This window comes from Crinia signifera, chromosome 9, assembly GCF_055691185.1.
Source record: "Crinia signifera chromosome 9, ASM5569118v1, whole genome shotgun sequence".
NCBI lineage: Eukaryota > Metazoa > Chordata > Amphibia > Anura > Myobatrachidae > Crinia > Crinia signifera.
The window spans coordinates 149,706,930-149,723,611 of NC_139225.1; the positions used below are offsets into that span (position 1 = coordinate 149,706,930).

Consider the following 16,682-nt stretch of genomic DNA (forward strand, 5'->3'; position numbering starts at 1 on the left):
ATGAAACAGATTAAATCCAAAATATTCCTACAGAGTCTCTTGTTTCGGTACTTATGTATTTGCAGGGCGCCCACTAAGCAAATAGCTTAGTGGGCGATTCTGCGTAAGAAAATTGCATCTCATCGCATGCGATATTTTTGCATGTGATGCGGTTTCCCTATGTAATTTATTCACTGCGCTCTGGCCTTGGGCGGTGCGATGAGATTGCATCGCATGTGATCGTACCGCACATAAAATCACATAGAATAAAATACAATCAACTTTATTGGCCATGTATGCTTGCACACACTAGGAACTTTTTGTGGTTATACAGTGCCGTATCAAGAAGGGATGAAGGGGGTGGGGGGGGGGGGGGGGAGGGGAGACATTACATGCGGGGAACACATACCCGCCGAGCAGCACAGCGCCTAGGCAGCCATCAGCGGCACCACTGGTCGCTGCAGTAGCCAGGTAGGTAGCAGTATATGCAGGGACAGAACAGTATCACACAGGGAACACATACCCGCCGAGCTGCACAGCACCTAGGCAGCCATCCGTGGCGTCCTCCCGACCTTTTCCAACCCCCACTATCCATGTCGGCGTGGAGTTGATTTTAAATAGTGTGGCGACCATGCTTCGGGGTGCTGTGGATAGTGGGGGGGGGGGCCTAAATTCCATAGTATGTAGTGTTCACTCTAGGATGCAGACCGGGCAAGGGCGCCGGGGGGCGGACTGGGCCACAGCTGGGGGCGGTCCCGGGCCGCCGGCGTCAACAAAGGGGCATGCCCGGGTCGCCAGCGTCATCAAAGGGGCGTGCCCGGGCCACCGGCGTCGTCAAAGGGCCCCTCCGAAGCCACTATGCTGCCGGGTATGCGCCGGGCATCGCCGTCAGCGAGAGGGGCAGGGCGCATTTTGCCCTTTAAAAATCGGGCAGGGCGCAGCGCCCCGCTAAAACAGGCTAGCGGGAACACTAGTATGTCATACAAGTGTATAGTAAATTAAACGGCATCGCACCCTATAAATCGCATTCGATTTTAAGTGTGGTGCGATCCGATGCGATCTCATGGCACCGCCCAATGACAGAGAGCAGTGAATAAATGACGATGCGATTTCCCTATGGTGCCGTACATATGCTAATTGGGCGCCCGGCTAATACATAAGCACCCTTGTTTCTTCCAGTGGAACCCAATGTGTGGGGAGAATTATGTCAGTTTAAGGTGTTTTAATACTTTTAACAAAGACATTGGGTCATTAGGTTGACCAAACAAAGGTCAACATGCATTGGGTAGAACAATAACGGTCAACACATCAAATAGGTCGACATGCCGTATGACCCATGTGGACTACAATTTGGAACGGTAAGGTGCGCTGAGCTCAGCGAGGTAACATGCCCGAACCATGGCGAGCGAAGCGAGGGTATGCGCTACACTAATTGGGGGTGAGAGAGAGAGGGGGACAGGCTGCCACTGCTTCTCCCCAGCTCTGCGTGCGTATGCTGGGCTGGGGAGAGAGACTGCTGCAGCGGTAGCCTGTCCTCCCTCTCCCACTGCCTCTCTCTCTGCAATGGGGGCGGAGGTAGCGGGCCCCTCCATCAGACCTGGTCCTTCAGTGTGATTACAGACTTCCTGCTGTCGTCATCTCCCCCCCAATCACAACATTGGGTCCGATGGTGTGAATCCATTCTGTCTGGTGTGTTACTGGGTGCCAAGTGAATTTGTCAAATTAGGTGTCATCATAACGACCTGTAATGTTACCTTATATAGGAAATATAATCTTTTTACACAACATTTTTTTATTTGAATTTATATAACAAATATGAGCGACGCTGGCATTTTTAGCAGATATTGTGAACATATCTCAGAAAGATGTTGGCACTCAAAAGGAGTTAAGACCGACGGGGAGGAGCTACCCGTGAGAAGGGGAAATACTTGCATCACAGCCCCTCCTTGCATTTTGGTTATTTATTGTATATATTGAGATAGGTTAACAATACAGCTCTTGTGATTCATTCCAAATATTACTGTTACCATATGTCGAATCCAAGCATTCTGTACCCAAATTTCCTGATATTCTTTATCATTGTCATATTCCTGTGAACCACCTTTTTCTCATGTATGTTGTGAAAAGTGTATGGAAGTGATGCTTTAATACAAGCATCTCCAAACTATGGCCCTCCAGCTGTTGTGAAACTACAAATCCCAGCATGCCTTGCCACAGTTTTGCTATAAGGGAGTGTTAAAACTGTGGCAAGGCATGCTGGGATTTGTAGTTTCACAACATCTGGAGGGCCGCAGTTTGAGGACCCATGGCTAAAACTATGATAAGGCATGCTGGGATGTGTAGTTTTACAACAGCTGGAGGGCCGCAGTTTGGACATGCCTGCTTTAATACAAATATTATAAAAAAAATAAATAAATGCTAAATAAATAATCCAAGCCAGTGAAAGAGTTAACACGACGTCTTTATTAAAACAGCTGTAAAAGCTTCTGCGGACTAGGTGGGCATTCACAGCAACACTAGAAACTCAACTGATCCGATAACAGAACTGCCTCAATCAGTCGTCCCTGAAACGGAATATTACGATAAACTCAAAAAAGATAAAAATAAAACACGCAGTGCTGGGATTCAGTTTTAAAAATGGGTAAAAGAGGGTAAAATAAACTATTAACCCTGAGTGCCAAGTGAATTTGTCAAAATCGGTGTGAAAATTGCCAAGCAAAACATTCTTATTCATCATAATTAACCTGTAATGTTACCTTATGGAGGAAATATAATTTTTTTTTTTATACATCTTTTATTTGAATGTATATAACAAATGCGAGCGACGCCGGCATTTTTAGAGGATATTTTGCACATCTCTCACACAGATGTTGGCACTCAAAGGGTTAAAAAAAAAAAATCATCATAGAAACACAATCCAGGGAAATGGCCTAACAGAACGGTCCCCAACTAAAAGAAAACCCGGTAGGATCAGGAAACCGTTCATTAACATCCTAGGACTGTGCAGGAAGGATAACTCAGTCGGCGACACTCTGCAACACTGGCGGGGCCTCTCCGTCTGTCAGCAGCAACGATGCACAAGCAAGTGGCGATGATGGAGGCGATTGTGGTGCAACATCAAAGTTCAGCAGCATTTTGGTGCAAAGTATTGGCTGTGCACACACAGACTGTGGAACGGCATCAGTATCCTCTGTTTGCGGCAACTCAGAAAAGTCTTGTGATAAAGTTTCTCCCAAGTTCATCTCTTCTTGGTCTTGGGTCACCACTTCCGAGTTGCCGGTAGGGGAGCCAGGCTCAGTAACAGGGGATGAGGATACATTTGGCACAGATGCATCCTGTGCATTTTCGGTTGTTTTCATTTCAAATGACACTTCGTCTACGGGTACTTGAAAACCGCCTGGAGAGCGAGCAGGTGACCTACATTGATGATGGTCAGAGTCTATGTCCCCTTCAGGGCGCACCTCAGAATTATATGGGGACAGGTCTTGTGTACAGCAGTCTGTAGACTTTGATGGAGACAAATCCTCGTCGGGAGAACCCGTAGAGCACACCGTGGATTTCTCATCGTTGTATGCAGAGATTGTTGGAGGTGAATCCCTTTGAGAAGAGCTGTCCATGACATCACCATGGCTGGCTGGTGATGTAACCTCGGAGGCTGGGCTTAGAGAGACTGCAGTGTGTGCCTCGTGATCACAGGGGAGGGCCGAAAGCGTAGAAGCTGAATCTTCTTGTAGACAGAGATTGTTCAGTGAAGGAATATTAACAGAAGACTCAGGGATGGCTGAAGGAGGAACCTTATGAGAAGAACTCATGGAGAACGCTTTGGGTAGATCACTATTGGGTAGAAACAAAGACTTCTCCACAGGCTTGTCCACTGTTTGAGAAACCATGGAATCTGCCTGATACGTACAAGGCTGCAGACTGTCCGTAAGCTGTTCTGTTTTGACTGGAGAAATAATTTCTGGTAAAGACTCAGTTGAGCACTCCGTGGGTGTATCACGTGGGGTGAGGTGAACAAGGGTGGTGTCCTCCGGTCTACAGGCGAAAGAGCTTTTAGGATGCGTAGATGACTGGGGAACATCCACAGAGTCGTCAGGTGGCGTATCCTGCTGGGGGCGGCAAAACAGGTTTCCAGCAGCGATAATATTGACCAGAGGCTGCAAGATCAGGCCAAGCCGATGGATCTCAGTAGACACGCCGGAAATGACTGATCTCACCAACTCAGCGCCTTCTCGCACTTCCAATCTTGTGGCTGCCAACTCCCTCGTCAGCTGGCATCTGAAATCGGAAAGCTCCCGCAGTAGGTCCTCCTGGAAGTTAGGCTGCGCTGGCAGCGGTGGCTGAAAAGGTTGTGGAGCTGGAGATTCACCCACCACAAACTGCGTCACGGAGTTGCTGTCCAGTGACTCGGCTCCATCTGCAAATAAAATATGTGTAAGCAATTTGTTAATGTTCTAATTAAATGCGCACTTGTAAACTGAAGTTCAGTCTCTCCTTAGTACCCCAGGCCGGATAGTTGTTCTTCCCCTATGCTCACCATGGATGAAGATAGAATGACTATTAGTCCTAGACATATGAATATGTACACAGTCCTCACCCTCTGTTGTCCACACAGCCTCGGCTGGCTTGGTCTCCCATTCTGAATATTGGTGCATCCGTGCGTTGTCAGTCTCCCAGTAGCTTTGTGGGTCCACACTAGCAGAATGAACTTCCTGGGGTACCTAGAGGAGAATAAAATTGTATTTAATAGATCTATCCAGGTAGGACAAATGGATCAGTCTGCTGTGGGGACATGAACCTAAAGGAATATATATCCCCCATGGCTCAGTCAAAACTAAGGGGTGGGTTTCCAGTTGCCTGGAATCCCCCTCCCCTTTTCCTGGCCTGTGACTCAAAGCATGACACAATAGCAGCAGTGTAAAGAAATAGTGGCAGAAGATTATTTTACCAAAGTGCTCAGTTTAGAAGGAGTCTAAGTGCATAGGACCAAAGAGAACAGAGAGCAGTTGCCAGCAAGGAGAGACAGGGGTCTAATCTTGAGGTGGGAGGATATATGCTTAGAAAGCTTATTTTTGTCTCCTACAAGTTATACTATGAACTGTATTTATTTCTAGGAGATTAATGTTTGATATATAACGTTTGTTTCTGCCTGAAGTGCCCTTACCCGATTCAGCTTCTGGTGCCCTAATGACCCTCTCGACCTAAAACGATGTCGACCTTTTTCATGTGTCGACCTAAGGACTGTTGACCTTCAGTGGTCTACCTAATGGATGCCAACCTTTTGACTGTCGACCAATGATCATATACCACCCTGCCTACCCCCTTCTGCTTGTTTTGGTGGCCGGCTGGTCTGTCCAGTTCCGAAAACGCTGGTCGCCGCTGGCCCGCCCCACAAACGCCTCGCCCTGTTCTGCACTGCAAACGTAGGACAGCCCCATCGGGCATCATGCAAGTTGGATCACTGCGACCCATTTCCCGCTATTCATTTAGATCAGGGGTGTCCAAACTTTTTGAGACGAGGGCCAGATTTGGTGAGGTGAAAATCTGGGGGGCCGACCATTCAGCCTGACATTCTTTGAATCGTTAATCACATCAGAATGGTCCCCCCACTCTGCCCCCATTCACTCTATGTCCCCTAGCTTGCCCCTTCACTGGTTTTCCCCCAGCCTGCCCCCATTCACTGTATGTCCCCCCATTCACTCTGTCCCACAGCCTGCCCCCTTCTCTTAATGTCCATCAGTGTCTCCATTCATTGTATGTCCCCAAGCCTGACCCTCCTTCACTGTATGTCCCCCATTCAATGTATGTTCCCCACTCTGCACCCATTCACTCTGTCCCCCAGCCTGCCCCTTCTCTTAATGTCCATCAGTGCCTCCATTCATTGTATGTCCCCAAGCCTGACCCTCCTTCACTGTATGACCCCCATTCACTATTGTCTGCCCCATTCACTGTATGTCCTCCAGCCTGCCCCTGCTCCCCCTTCTCTGAATGGCCATCACTGCCTCCATTCACTGTATGTCCCCCAGCCTGACCCACCTTCACTGTATGTCCCCCACTCTGCCCCCTCCCTTCTCTGTATGTTTCCCAGCCTCTTGTGTGAGCCAGAGGAAGGAGAGACAAAGCAGGCACTGCAAGGACAGGAGATGCTTGGGCTCCCGCTGCTTCCCTCCTCCGCTCTCAATGTTACGGGAGAAAGCTTCCCCATTGCTGCCCCCCTCCCCAAACACTGCTGTCACTGTGATTGTGGAGTAGGGTGATATATACGATTGCAGCAGCAGAGGAAGGATGGCAAATACATCTGACTGTGGCAGCCGTCACCTCCTCACTGCAGCAGCCAGTAAGGTAAAGGCGCGCTCGCCGGGGCCCCACCTTTAGTGTCCTGTGCTGTGCTTCCCACATTTGATGCTCTGCCTGCTTCCTGCTGGAGGCTTTGGGCCACTTGAAATGACATCCCGGGCCGCAATTGGCCCCCGGGCCTGACTTTGGGCATGCCTGATTTAGATGGAAGACGCACAACAGCTACAATATGGTTTCATAGATCCCAACATTTGAATATCTCCTTTACTCACAGGGTTCCCAAAGGTAAGACCAATGGTCACAGATCATTCCCTGTATCACTGGTACTGTTAGACAACGTGGTCACTTAACCCCTAACCGTCTGCCCCCTAGTGGCTTGTACCTTTATCTCCGATGTGAGGACACATTTACATCCTTACACAGTATTCATTCTGCATCCGTATCAGTCATCAGATGATTTCCTATACCCACTGATACGTTCTGTCTGAGCTATACTGGGTTATCCTGGGGCACGATTGTTCTCCCTGGTGGTCTATATAAGGTTATAGGCCAAGTGGAGTCACGAAGCACCAAGTGTAAAAGGGCTTTAATCATATTATAGGATTATATCATATGACTCCACGTCTTATTTTGCAGTTTGCTGTCTTTTTGTTTTTTGTATGCCTAGAAGTCGGTAGGGTTTTCTGACAATTAAATGTCTGCTCTCCAAGGAAGTCACGGAGTTCTAAATGTTGATGTGGAGGCGACCGGAGATGGCCGAATAAGGGGCGGGCAACAACCCACCGGTTTTGTGGGCAAGCCCGTGAAAGGCTGGGTGCACCCCCTGCCCTCCCTTCCCGGAGAAGAGGGCCCGCAGAGTGTGGAACTCGCCAAAGCCATTCACGCGTGCGCAAACCCAGAAAATCGGGGACGGGAATGAATTTGGCCCGTAACGAATAGGTCTGAATCTGCGCCATAATCTTGATGTCAATCACTTTTGGTCCTTACCTGGATTGTTAACGGACAGCATTTTGTTTCCAGATTTTTATTCTGTTTAGGAACCAATAACATTATAAAATAAAAATAATTATGTTCCTTTCACTCCAGAATAGGAATTCTTTTTGGGATCTCGCTGAGGATAGACAGAATTGGATCGGTTGCTACGGGCAACATCATCTCTTTTCGTGTTTAGAAGCTTTAGTAAATGTTCTCCTTTCCAAGTCACTGTATAGTTTTTCCTACACGCCTGAATTGTGCCCGGGGTTTTCCCTTCCAATGGAGCCTTGAACCTGGGGGTAAAACCCTGGAGACTCACTTACCGCTAATGACTCCAGATGACGCATGCCACCTCCTATCTCTGCTGGCGCCTCTACTCTGTGTGAGGTGAGATCACCGGGGAAGTGACTGGCGTCCTGGCAGGCTTCATGTTTCACAGTATGAGGCCAGGTGGTAGGAGATGAAAGGGTGATCTAAAGGAGAAGAATACAGGTGAACCAGAAACCAGGCAGGAGAAATAAATATATATATCTATACGCACTACCAACAATACCCCTTATCGCACTACTGTTGCAATATTACAATGTAGGCAGAAAAAAGGACATACAACCACAAAAAGTGGTGTGGCACCAATACCCAGGTCACAAATGATGTGGCCCTATGATGGTCTTATATAATATATGTAACACACAAAATGAAAAAGTCCAAAATTAATTACTAAAATTCATATTTTTTCTTAAAATGACGGTGGTACAGCAAATATTCCACGGTTCATCCCCTTCTTATATTCGCGGTCACAAACAATATGTTCCCCTGATGAAGCCTCCTAGTAGACGAAACGCGTTGGGTTTTGTCCGACATCTTGTTTGTGACACCGGATATAAGAAGGGGATGAACCGTCAAATATTTGATGTACCACCGTCATTTTAAGAAGAAATATGAATTTTAATAATTTAATAATTTTGGACTTTGTATTTTTATTGTATATACCACCATAGGGCCACAATAGCATCTGCTGTGGGGGTTACTTTATGGGATAGATCAAAAGGCTGACCAAGTCAAGTCAAATCCTGCTAGCTGAGAGTGTTCCATGAAATGCAATCAGTCAGTGCGAGGCAATGGTGTGAAGCATTAATATCCAAGTTGCTTCAATGATTTTTGTATCGAACTCTGGCAGCCCAACGAGCAGGGCTGAATTGGGCCTTGGTTACTGAGTAAGAGCACACTGAGAGGGCAGGAGATAAGCAGTGCCATGCATTCTCAGGGAAGGTGGGCACCGTCATGTTAAATAGTATGTTGGGCAAATCATGGCTCCTCTATGCAAACCCAAGGTACAGTATACCGTTTGTTTTTCAGATGCCCTAATGACTTCTGCTTTCAGACATTGATTGTGGGAAGAAGAACAAACTGACCTGATGAGTCTCTGCGTTCGGCTGCTGCTTCTTTGGCCGTCCTCGTCGCTTCTCCTAAAGGCCGTCATAATAAATGAGGCAATACAGCATTACTGTTAGGACACTTGAAACCAAGTAGAATCCAATAAAAGGTAGCTAAAGGTGAATTACCTCACATGCTTTTAAAATTGCTGAGCTACAACAGACCTAAACGGACAGCCATAACTTGCAATCTCCAGAGAGATTTTGAAAAGGCGCTAGTGATTTGCAAATAATGTGTAGAAAATGCACCTCACCGATAAGCCACCGATTCCGGACAGTTTGCATAGTATAACATACACACATTTGTTCTGTGAGTGCTGAGACAACAGCCTACATTGACAGTCGGAAAGGTGGGGCCGCGGCGCAGTCCAAAAATAGAAGATGGGTGCAGGGTAACGCAAGTCCCTTACTGTACCTGTAAGTGCTTCTTTATATCCAGGAGTCTGCAGGAACATTGTCTATCGCAGCCATGGGCAGAGCAATCAGCACCTTCCTCCTTTATATGCCCGTCCCCAGACCCACATTGCCTAGTGGACACAGGTCTGGGCGGTCGGCAGATTCAGGAGGGAGGTGCGTGCAACATAAACCGTTCTCAATCCATAATATATATTGTGACTCTTACCAGCACCACGGTCACCGACGGGGCCTCCGACGGCTTGTATTTTTTATTTGTCTTCATGATGTCTTCCAGTTGCACCACTACCTTTCTCTTCTTCTCCAACATGGTTTGTGCCTTCTCTTCTACTTTTACGGTGTCATTTTCCACTTTCAGCCGTGCCTTGCCTCCGGCCATCATGACAATGTCCTCATTCATCTTGGTCAGCCTGACGGTAATGTGCTTAGTCAACGCGGATATCATTGGCAGGTCAGACTTCTTGGGTCTCCCTCGCCCTCTTTTGAGGGCCAGAAGACTTTGGAACGAGGTGGAGGGTTTATTTTGTGCCTGAAATCGAGAAGAGGGGAATCTGTAGAAAAGAGGCAACAATTAAACCTCCCGTCTATTCCAAGTATAACCGCGATCTCGCCAAGGGACTGTACCGCTGTCGAGCCGGGGACACCTTGGTAGAGCACAGGGCATGCACGGATGTTGACTGAAGCCATTAGACAGGTCTGATAGCAAAGGAGGGGTGTGGTGATTATAGGGGGAGATGTACCAGAAGTACCAGCCAATCAGCTCCTAACTTCCATATTACAGGCTGTGATAAAGCAGCAGCCAATCAGTTCCTAACTGGCAATTTACAGACTTGTGGGCTGATTTATTACGCTTGCTGAAGTGACAATGTGGCTGGTACTTTATTACTGACCATTCAGCTCCTAAATGTCATTTTTCAGAGGATTAGATGTGTCAAGCTTTAAAATGTGATAAAATAGAGAGTGATCAAAAATACAGCCAATCAGGTCCTACCTGTCATGTTACAGGCTGGGTTTGAAAAACAAAAGGTAGGAGCCGATTGGCTGGTTGTTTACCACTCTCCACTTTATAATTTTTTGAAGCTTGATACTTCTGGCCCCCAGTTTGTCACTTGACAGTTAGGAGGTGATTGGCCGGATAAAGTACCAACCAAATTATCACTTCACCAAGCTTAATAAATCTGATGCTGGGTTTGAATAATGAAAGTTTGGAGCAGATTGGCTGCTATGTGATCACCTTCCATTTTATCACTTTATCAGGCTAAATACCTCTGTCACTTTTAAAAAGTGACAGAGGTATTAATCCCGGGATTGAAATCCCAGCAATTTTGGGGCCAAATCCCAGGATCCCGATATGGGCCAACCTAATTGCAGGGTTATAGGAGACTGGGCCTGGGAACTCTATACACCAAGCACCATCTCTGTAGACCTTGGCCGAGTTTAGACTTGGCTGGAGAGGGAATACTATGAAGACTCCAAGCGGCCAGGTGTTCGGTCATCCGCCACCTCTATCTTTGGTGAGACATCTATCTTACCGGCACTTTTTTATTAGAGCTTCCGAGGGGTCTTCCACGTCCTCTTTTCTCTGGATTATCGATGGCTCTCTCCAACTGCTCGGTCTTTGTGATGTCCATATTTAAAGCTCGGGATAGAGGTGGTCTTCCTCGTTTCCTTTTACCTGGGGTGTCTGGGTTTTCAATTGGTATCATATCCGTTTCATACTTGGCAACCCTGTGTATGCTTTTCCTTTCTTCTGAGTCTGTGGAATCAACGGCTTGGCCAGACTTTAATTTCTTTTGGGTGCCCATAGTTTCTGGCCTGGCTACGGGTGGTCTACCTCGCCTTTTTTTCTCCGGGATCTCCGCAGCTTCTCCGGTGCGATCAAGTCCTCTCATGAGCCACTCTTTCTGTAGACACTCAGCAGATCCAGCCTTTGCCCCAGGCAGTCGGCCGCTCCCTAGTTTACCATTGATGTCCAAACATCTTCCACCCGGTTTGTAATTAACCATCCTGGTATTTGAGGTCGAGGTTGAGAAATGTTCCACTCTAAGTCAAGGAGCCTCGAAGTTCTCACTCCAATGTCACCACAGCATCTTAGGAGGAAAATGCAAGAATTAGACGTCAAATAATCACTTTATAGCAGAGGTTCCCAAACGCGGTCCTTAAGGCACCCCAACAGTCCAGGCTTTAAGTATATCCTTGCTTGGCCACAGGTGACTTAATTAGTAACTCGATTGTGAAGGATGATTTGAGTGCTAAATGGAAAGAGGGTTGTGGTGGATTTATGAACAAATAAGGAGGCAAGAAAGAAATAGAAAAAGATAAATAAAAAAGTTAACAAAAATAAAATATAAAAAATAATGGCAGAGGTTCAATGTAAACCGCTCTTTTGAGTAGCTCTGAGAGTGCAGGTAGAAACTGCCTTTCCCTACTTGTACTGTGGTCGATGCTATTCCCGGGGAGCGGCTGAGCAGTGTAGAAATGTTCCTTGTTGCCGGGTGTAAAGGTTCAAAGTGTTGGACAAGGACTTCTCCTGTTTGGCCGCTGGGGTCTCGGATGTGGTTGGTGGTAATCGTGCGGAGCGGCTGTAGAGTGGTAACTAGCCACTTTATTGTTTTTTTTCGAGATGTCGTCACCGGACCGGCCGGCGGTGTCTGTAGTTGTTGAGTGGGATGGCAGTTCTTCCAGACTCCTGGGGACTTAGTCTTAGGACAGCTCCTTTCTGGTACCACCCAGCCTATGCTGCAGCAAGCAACAGCGCACCTGCCGCTACTGCTGGACTGTGAGATGGGAGCCAATGGTGAATGCTGATTCATGCTGCAAACGGCTGAATCTTTTTTCTTTGTGACTGAAACTCTGTAGAAACCTTCAGTGGATAAGTAATGGCTGACAAACCTGCAACATAAAGTATTTAATGCGCAAGACGTGTGGAAGTCCCCAGGGGTCTGGAAGAACTGCAACCCCACTCGACAATCTACAATCGCAGACGCTGGCAGCTGGTCCGGTGACGTCATCACCTGGCACTTTGTGACATCACGCTGGATGACAGAAAAAACAACCGCTCCCTGGGAATATCATCGACCGGAGTAGAAGTCGGGAAAAAGAGTTTCTACCACACAGACTACCAAAGCTACTCAAAGAGCGGTTTACATTGAACGTTGTTTCATTATATTTTATTAACTTGGAATATATTTATATTTTTCTATATATTTCTTTCTTCTTATTTGCCTCCTTATTTGTTACTAAACCCACCACAACCCTCTTTCCCTTTAGAGCTCAAATCAGCCTTCACAAATCAGGGGTTCTCAAACTTGGTCCTCAGGACCAAACACATTTCACGTTTTCCAGGACCCCCGGCAGGTGCACTCATTACTGAACTGCCACATTTTTAAAAGATCCACAGGTGGAGCCAATTATTTCACTTGATTCTGAGGAGATCTGCAAAACATTCACTGTGTGGGGTCCTGAGGACAGACTTTGAGAACCTGTGGTTTATATTGAGCAGCTCTCCATGACAAAGAGCACAGCAGAACACCCAATTTTTTTTAATTATTACCTCAGTCAATTTGATTTAACTATCTGTGCTATGGATACACTGAAAACCTGGACCGTTAAGGTGCCTTGAGGACCATGTTTGACAACCTTTGGTTTATAGTTTGCATAGAGGTGGAACTGCCCTGTTGACAGATCTGAAACACGACATCACCTAAAACACAAGAGCACTTTGTAAAGCAAGATAACTTCAGTGTTTAATGCTTTTCCCCTTTAGAATGTAAGCTCTCACAAGCAGGGCCCTCATGTGCTTTTCCATTCCTTATTTAAACCATCACCTCCACCCCACTACTTACAATGGCACTTAGCCCTTCCATTCTACCCCCTGCTGCTTATTTTAATCATTAGAACTGAATATAGAGCTATGTTTATAGACCATATCCTGCAATGTTCTGTGCTGCAAGGCAATTTGGGGGGGGGGGGGGGTGTCATTCTGTTTCTGTAAAGCGTGAATATGTGCTTATGTGCAGTCTTTCCACTCTGGTGTTTCTTTGGGGCTGAAATAGCATGCCGTCTGCCGTCCCAACCTGGGGGCCACAGTGACCTATTGGTGGGAACAGTTGTGGCTCACTGCTGGAGAGGGGAGTGTTTGGAGGCAGCCCAGCATCTCCGCAAAGCTGGGTACAACAGTGCAAACGATACAATATCGCTAATGATTTCCATTGAACTGCCTGGAACAACAATATAGGGCCTACACATGACCATAATGATACCGTTCAGTGGCCACATCCAGGAATACTGTACAATATAGTCTGGATTTTACGGCAATGACAGACAGAGGGGGTCCATAATTACTCACAGGAGAGCGCATCGTTAACAATATAGAAACATAGAATGTGACGGCAGATAAGAACCATTTGGCCCATCTAGTCTGCCCCTTATTTACCCTTCAGGTAATCTCGACCCTTTTTAATCCTTATTTCTTTGTAAGGATATTCATATGCCTATCCCAAGCATGTTTAAATTGTTCTACTGTCTTAGCCTCTGCCACCTCTGATATAGTGAGTACAAACAATAGACGATATGCACACAAATATAGTTAATGATATTGTTACTGATAATCGGATAATGTGTGCACAGCAATAGTGCTGGACACGCCCCCAAGAGTGACAGACGAGACCACGCACCCCAGGTGCGCTCTGTGTCACCAAATGTCACATGTTCAAGTATAGAATTACAACCCTGAAAAAACTGCTCCCATGATGATATTGCCAGCATGCATTTAATTGAAAAAAATAAAATAACTTTACATTGCTTTAGTATACTTAGGGGTTATTCTGGTCCAATCGCACGGGGACTGCTGTTTGGCATATAGTCGCGCCCACGGGGGGGGGGGGGGGGGGGGGGGGGGGGGGGGCGGCGTGTGACCCGGCATTCGCAGGGAAGCGTCTGGTGAACTCGCAAGGCTGCGAATTTGCAAATCAACCAGAATAAGGTCCTTATCGTATGGGAGACAAGAGATAATGGGGCAGATGTATTAAGCCTTACCAGGAGATAAATGCAAGGGTGATAAAGAGAGATAAAGGTACTTGTTTCCTAGAACGGCCACAATCGGGGGTAATCGTGTACCTTAACTTAAGGTCCATCGCGTCGGTCGGGTGCATTAACATGGCACGCAACGCGACCGACGCGATGCACCTGATTTTGCCATAGGGTTCAATGTTAAAATATTTTTAACATTGTAATCGGGAAAAAAAAAGGGAAATGGGCCAATATGGCCCATTTCTCATTGTATATGCCCCCCCCCCCCATTGTGAACGTCACCCCACGATTGACGCCAACCCGAAGCGTGGCGAGCCGCGGCGGTACGCGTCCTCCGACCTTTTCATACCCCTACTATCCACGTCGGCGTGGAGTTGAGAATATAAAGTGTGGCGAGCGCAGCGAGCCCCGCGAGGGGACGCGTATACCTTTGAAGTTATACGCGTCCGCTCGCCACGCTTCGGGCTCGGTGGCTTGCCACACTTTATATTCTCAACTCCACGCCGACGTGGATAGTAGGGGTATGAAAAGGTCGGAGGACGCGTACAGCCGCCGCTCGCCACGCTTCGGGTTGGCGTCAATCGTGGGGTGCCGTTGAGGGGGTTAAAATTGGGGTCTGGGGAGACTTTTACATTGAATCCAATGTATAATAGGGTCCCAGGGACCCTATTCACATTTCAATCAATGTAAAAATCGGGACCATCGCGTCGGTCGCATCGCATGCGATTTGGTCGCATCGCATGCGATCGATGCGACTGACCCGATCAACACTGTGCTGCATGGAGCCACTGCCCCCACACTGTGCTGCATGGAGCCACTGTCCCCACACTGTGCTGCATGGAGCCACTGTCCCCACACTGTCCTGCATAGAGCCACTGCGCACACACTGAGCTGAATGCAGCCACTGCCCCCACACTGTGCTGCATGGAGCCACTGCCCCCACACTGTGCTGCATGGAGCCACTGTCCCCATACTGTGCTGCATGGAGCCACTGTCCCCACACTGTGCTGCATGGAGCCACGGCCCCCACACTGAGCTGAATGCAGCCACGGCCCCCACACCGCACTGCATGGAGCCATGCCCCCCCCTCCCTTCCTGTAGCTGATCAGTAATACATGCAGAGTGATCTAACCTGTGAGATGAGCTGGATCCCGGCCTGGACTACAGTGCAGCACTAGCCGTATATATTATGTATATTACATGTACAGTAGTCCTGCATTCATTCAGTGCAGCACAAGCAGAGTCCCCACCAGTTGTCCTCACTTCCTTTTCCTCCCCGCATACTGGTACACGCCTCCCCAGTTACCACCACTGTCTGTGTACTGGCAGCGCTGCTGCTGCTGCTGGGCATGCATGCTGCTTGACCTACACACAGGGGTACTGGGAGGATTGGGGGGATGGCACTGGTTCTGATTGTATTCTGCAGACTTTGCAGCAATATTTATCTCCGAATCTGCACATCGCTCTTACCTCAGACAGACCAGAACCATGTCCCGTCCTCTGCCTGCACCTGCTATCTACTGTGCGACCACTAGGGGGCGTCAGATACAAACTGTCTGTCATACATATTATATTACCCAGGAGGAATAGCTCTCACACAGGGCGTTATTCTGGTTCACTTTTTCTGACAAATTTCTTCTTAGTTAGATGGACAAAACCATGTGCACTGCAGGTGGGGTAGATGTTACTTGTGCAGAGAGAATTAGATTTGGGTGGGGTTTTACTTCAAAGTGAGATCTATATTGCATACCTCCCAACTTGTGTCCGGATGAAATAGGGACACTGCGCGAGCGCCCGAAAAGGGGGCGGGCGTATGCAAATGAGGGTGCGGCTTATGCTAATTAGCCGCGACCTCATTTTCATACGAGAATAGACGCTGTGCGCATGCGCACAGCGTCTATTCTACAAGATTGGGGGGTCTCCCAACTGCCACCCCCCGCAGCGGGACAATGCCTGCCGCGGGTGGGACGTCGGGACAGGACCCGAAAATCGGGACTGTCCCGACGGAATCGTGACAGTTGGGAGGTATGATATTGCAGTGTAAAAATAAAGCAGCCAGTATTTACCCTGCACAGAAACAAAATAACTCCCGCAAATCTAATTCTCTCTGCACATTTTACATCTGCCCCCCTGCAGTGCACATGGGTGGTTTTGCCCATCTAAAAAGGATTTTGTCAGAAATAGTGAACTAGAATAAGGCCCACAGTGACAGGGCAAAGGGCACATTAGGGAGTCAGTGATACACTTGCTGAGAGTTACAAGCAGCAATTCCTGGGGTGACTTTGTGGTTCAATATGTGAATAGTCAGCATGTAACTAGTGACGTGTGTGCTAAATGTGGTTATAGCTCACAGACCGCTGGGCCTAATTCAGACCTGACTGCTGGGCTTTAAATTTGCAGGTTGGGCGATTATCAATAGACTGCGCATGTGTAGACCCCGTAGTAGGTGTGAGCGAGGCCACGCTGTGGTAAAATCGGTATGAGTTGCATATATTTGTGAAGTGATGAAGTTTCCCCACCAGACACTTTACGGCTTCTCCGATATTGGTGGTC

General features: G+C 47.7%; 1 protein-coding gene across 2 annotated transcripts; it reads right to left on the reverse strand.

The window, feature by feature from the left end:
• Positions 1-2,422: 2,422 nt before the first annotated feature.
• Positions 2,423-15,679, reverse strand: LOC146036309 (uncharacterized). 2 transcript variants are annotated; one of them, XM_083160239.1, is made up of 7 exons: positions 15,600-15,679; positions 10,631-11,188; positions 9,307-9,627; positions 8,664-8,717; positions 7,575-7,724; positions 4,577-4,700; positions 2,423-4,396 (listed from the first exon to the last, which is right to left on the reverse strand). In XM_083160239.1, exons 2-7 carry the CDS (start codon positions 11,102-11,104, stop codon positions 2,997-2,999), a joined length of 2,523 nt encoding a protein of 840 aa, XP_083016365.1. In that variant the 5' UTR covers positions 11,105-11,188; positions 15,600-15,679; the 3' UTR covers positions 2,423-2,996. The 2 variants fall into 2 exon arrangements, with proteins under 2 accessions (XP_083016365.1, XP_083016364.1); XM_083160238.1 differs by lacking the exon at positions 15,600-15,679 and adding an exon at positions 15,262-15,442.
• Between the last annotated feature and the right edge of the window lie 1,003 nt (positions 15,680-16,682).

Coding starts and splice junctions, on each gene's coding strand:
- LOC146036309 (XM_083160239.1), bottom strand. CDS start 11,104: ATGGTTAATTACAAACCGGGTGGAAGATGTTTGGACATCAATGGTAAA. Junction 8,718..9,306: donor CGTCGGTGACCGTGGTGCTG/GTAAGAGTCACA, acceptor GACGGCCTTTAG/GAGAAGCGACGAGGACGGCC. Junction 4,397..4,576: donor GGCTGTGTGGACAACAGAGG/GTGAGGACTGTG, acceptor TTTTATTTGCAG/ATGGAGCCGAGTCACTGGAC.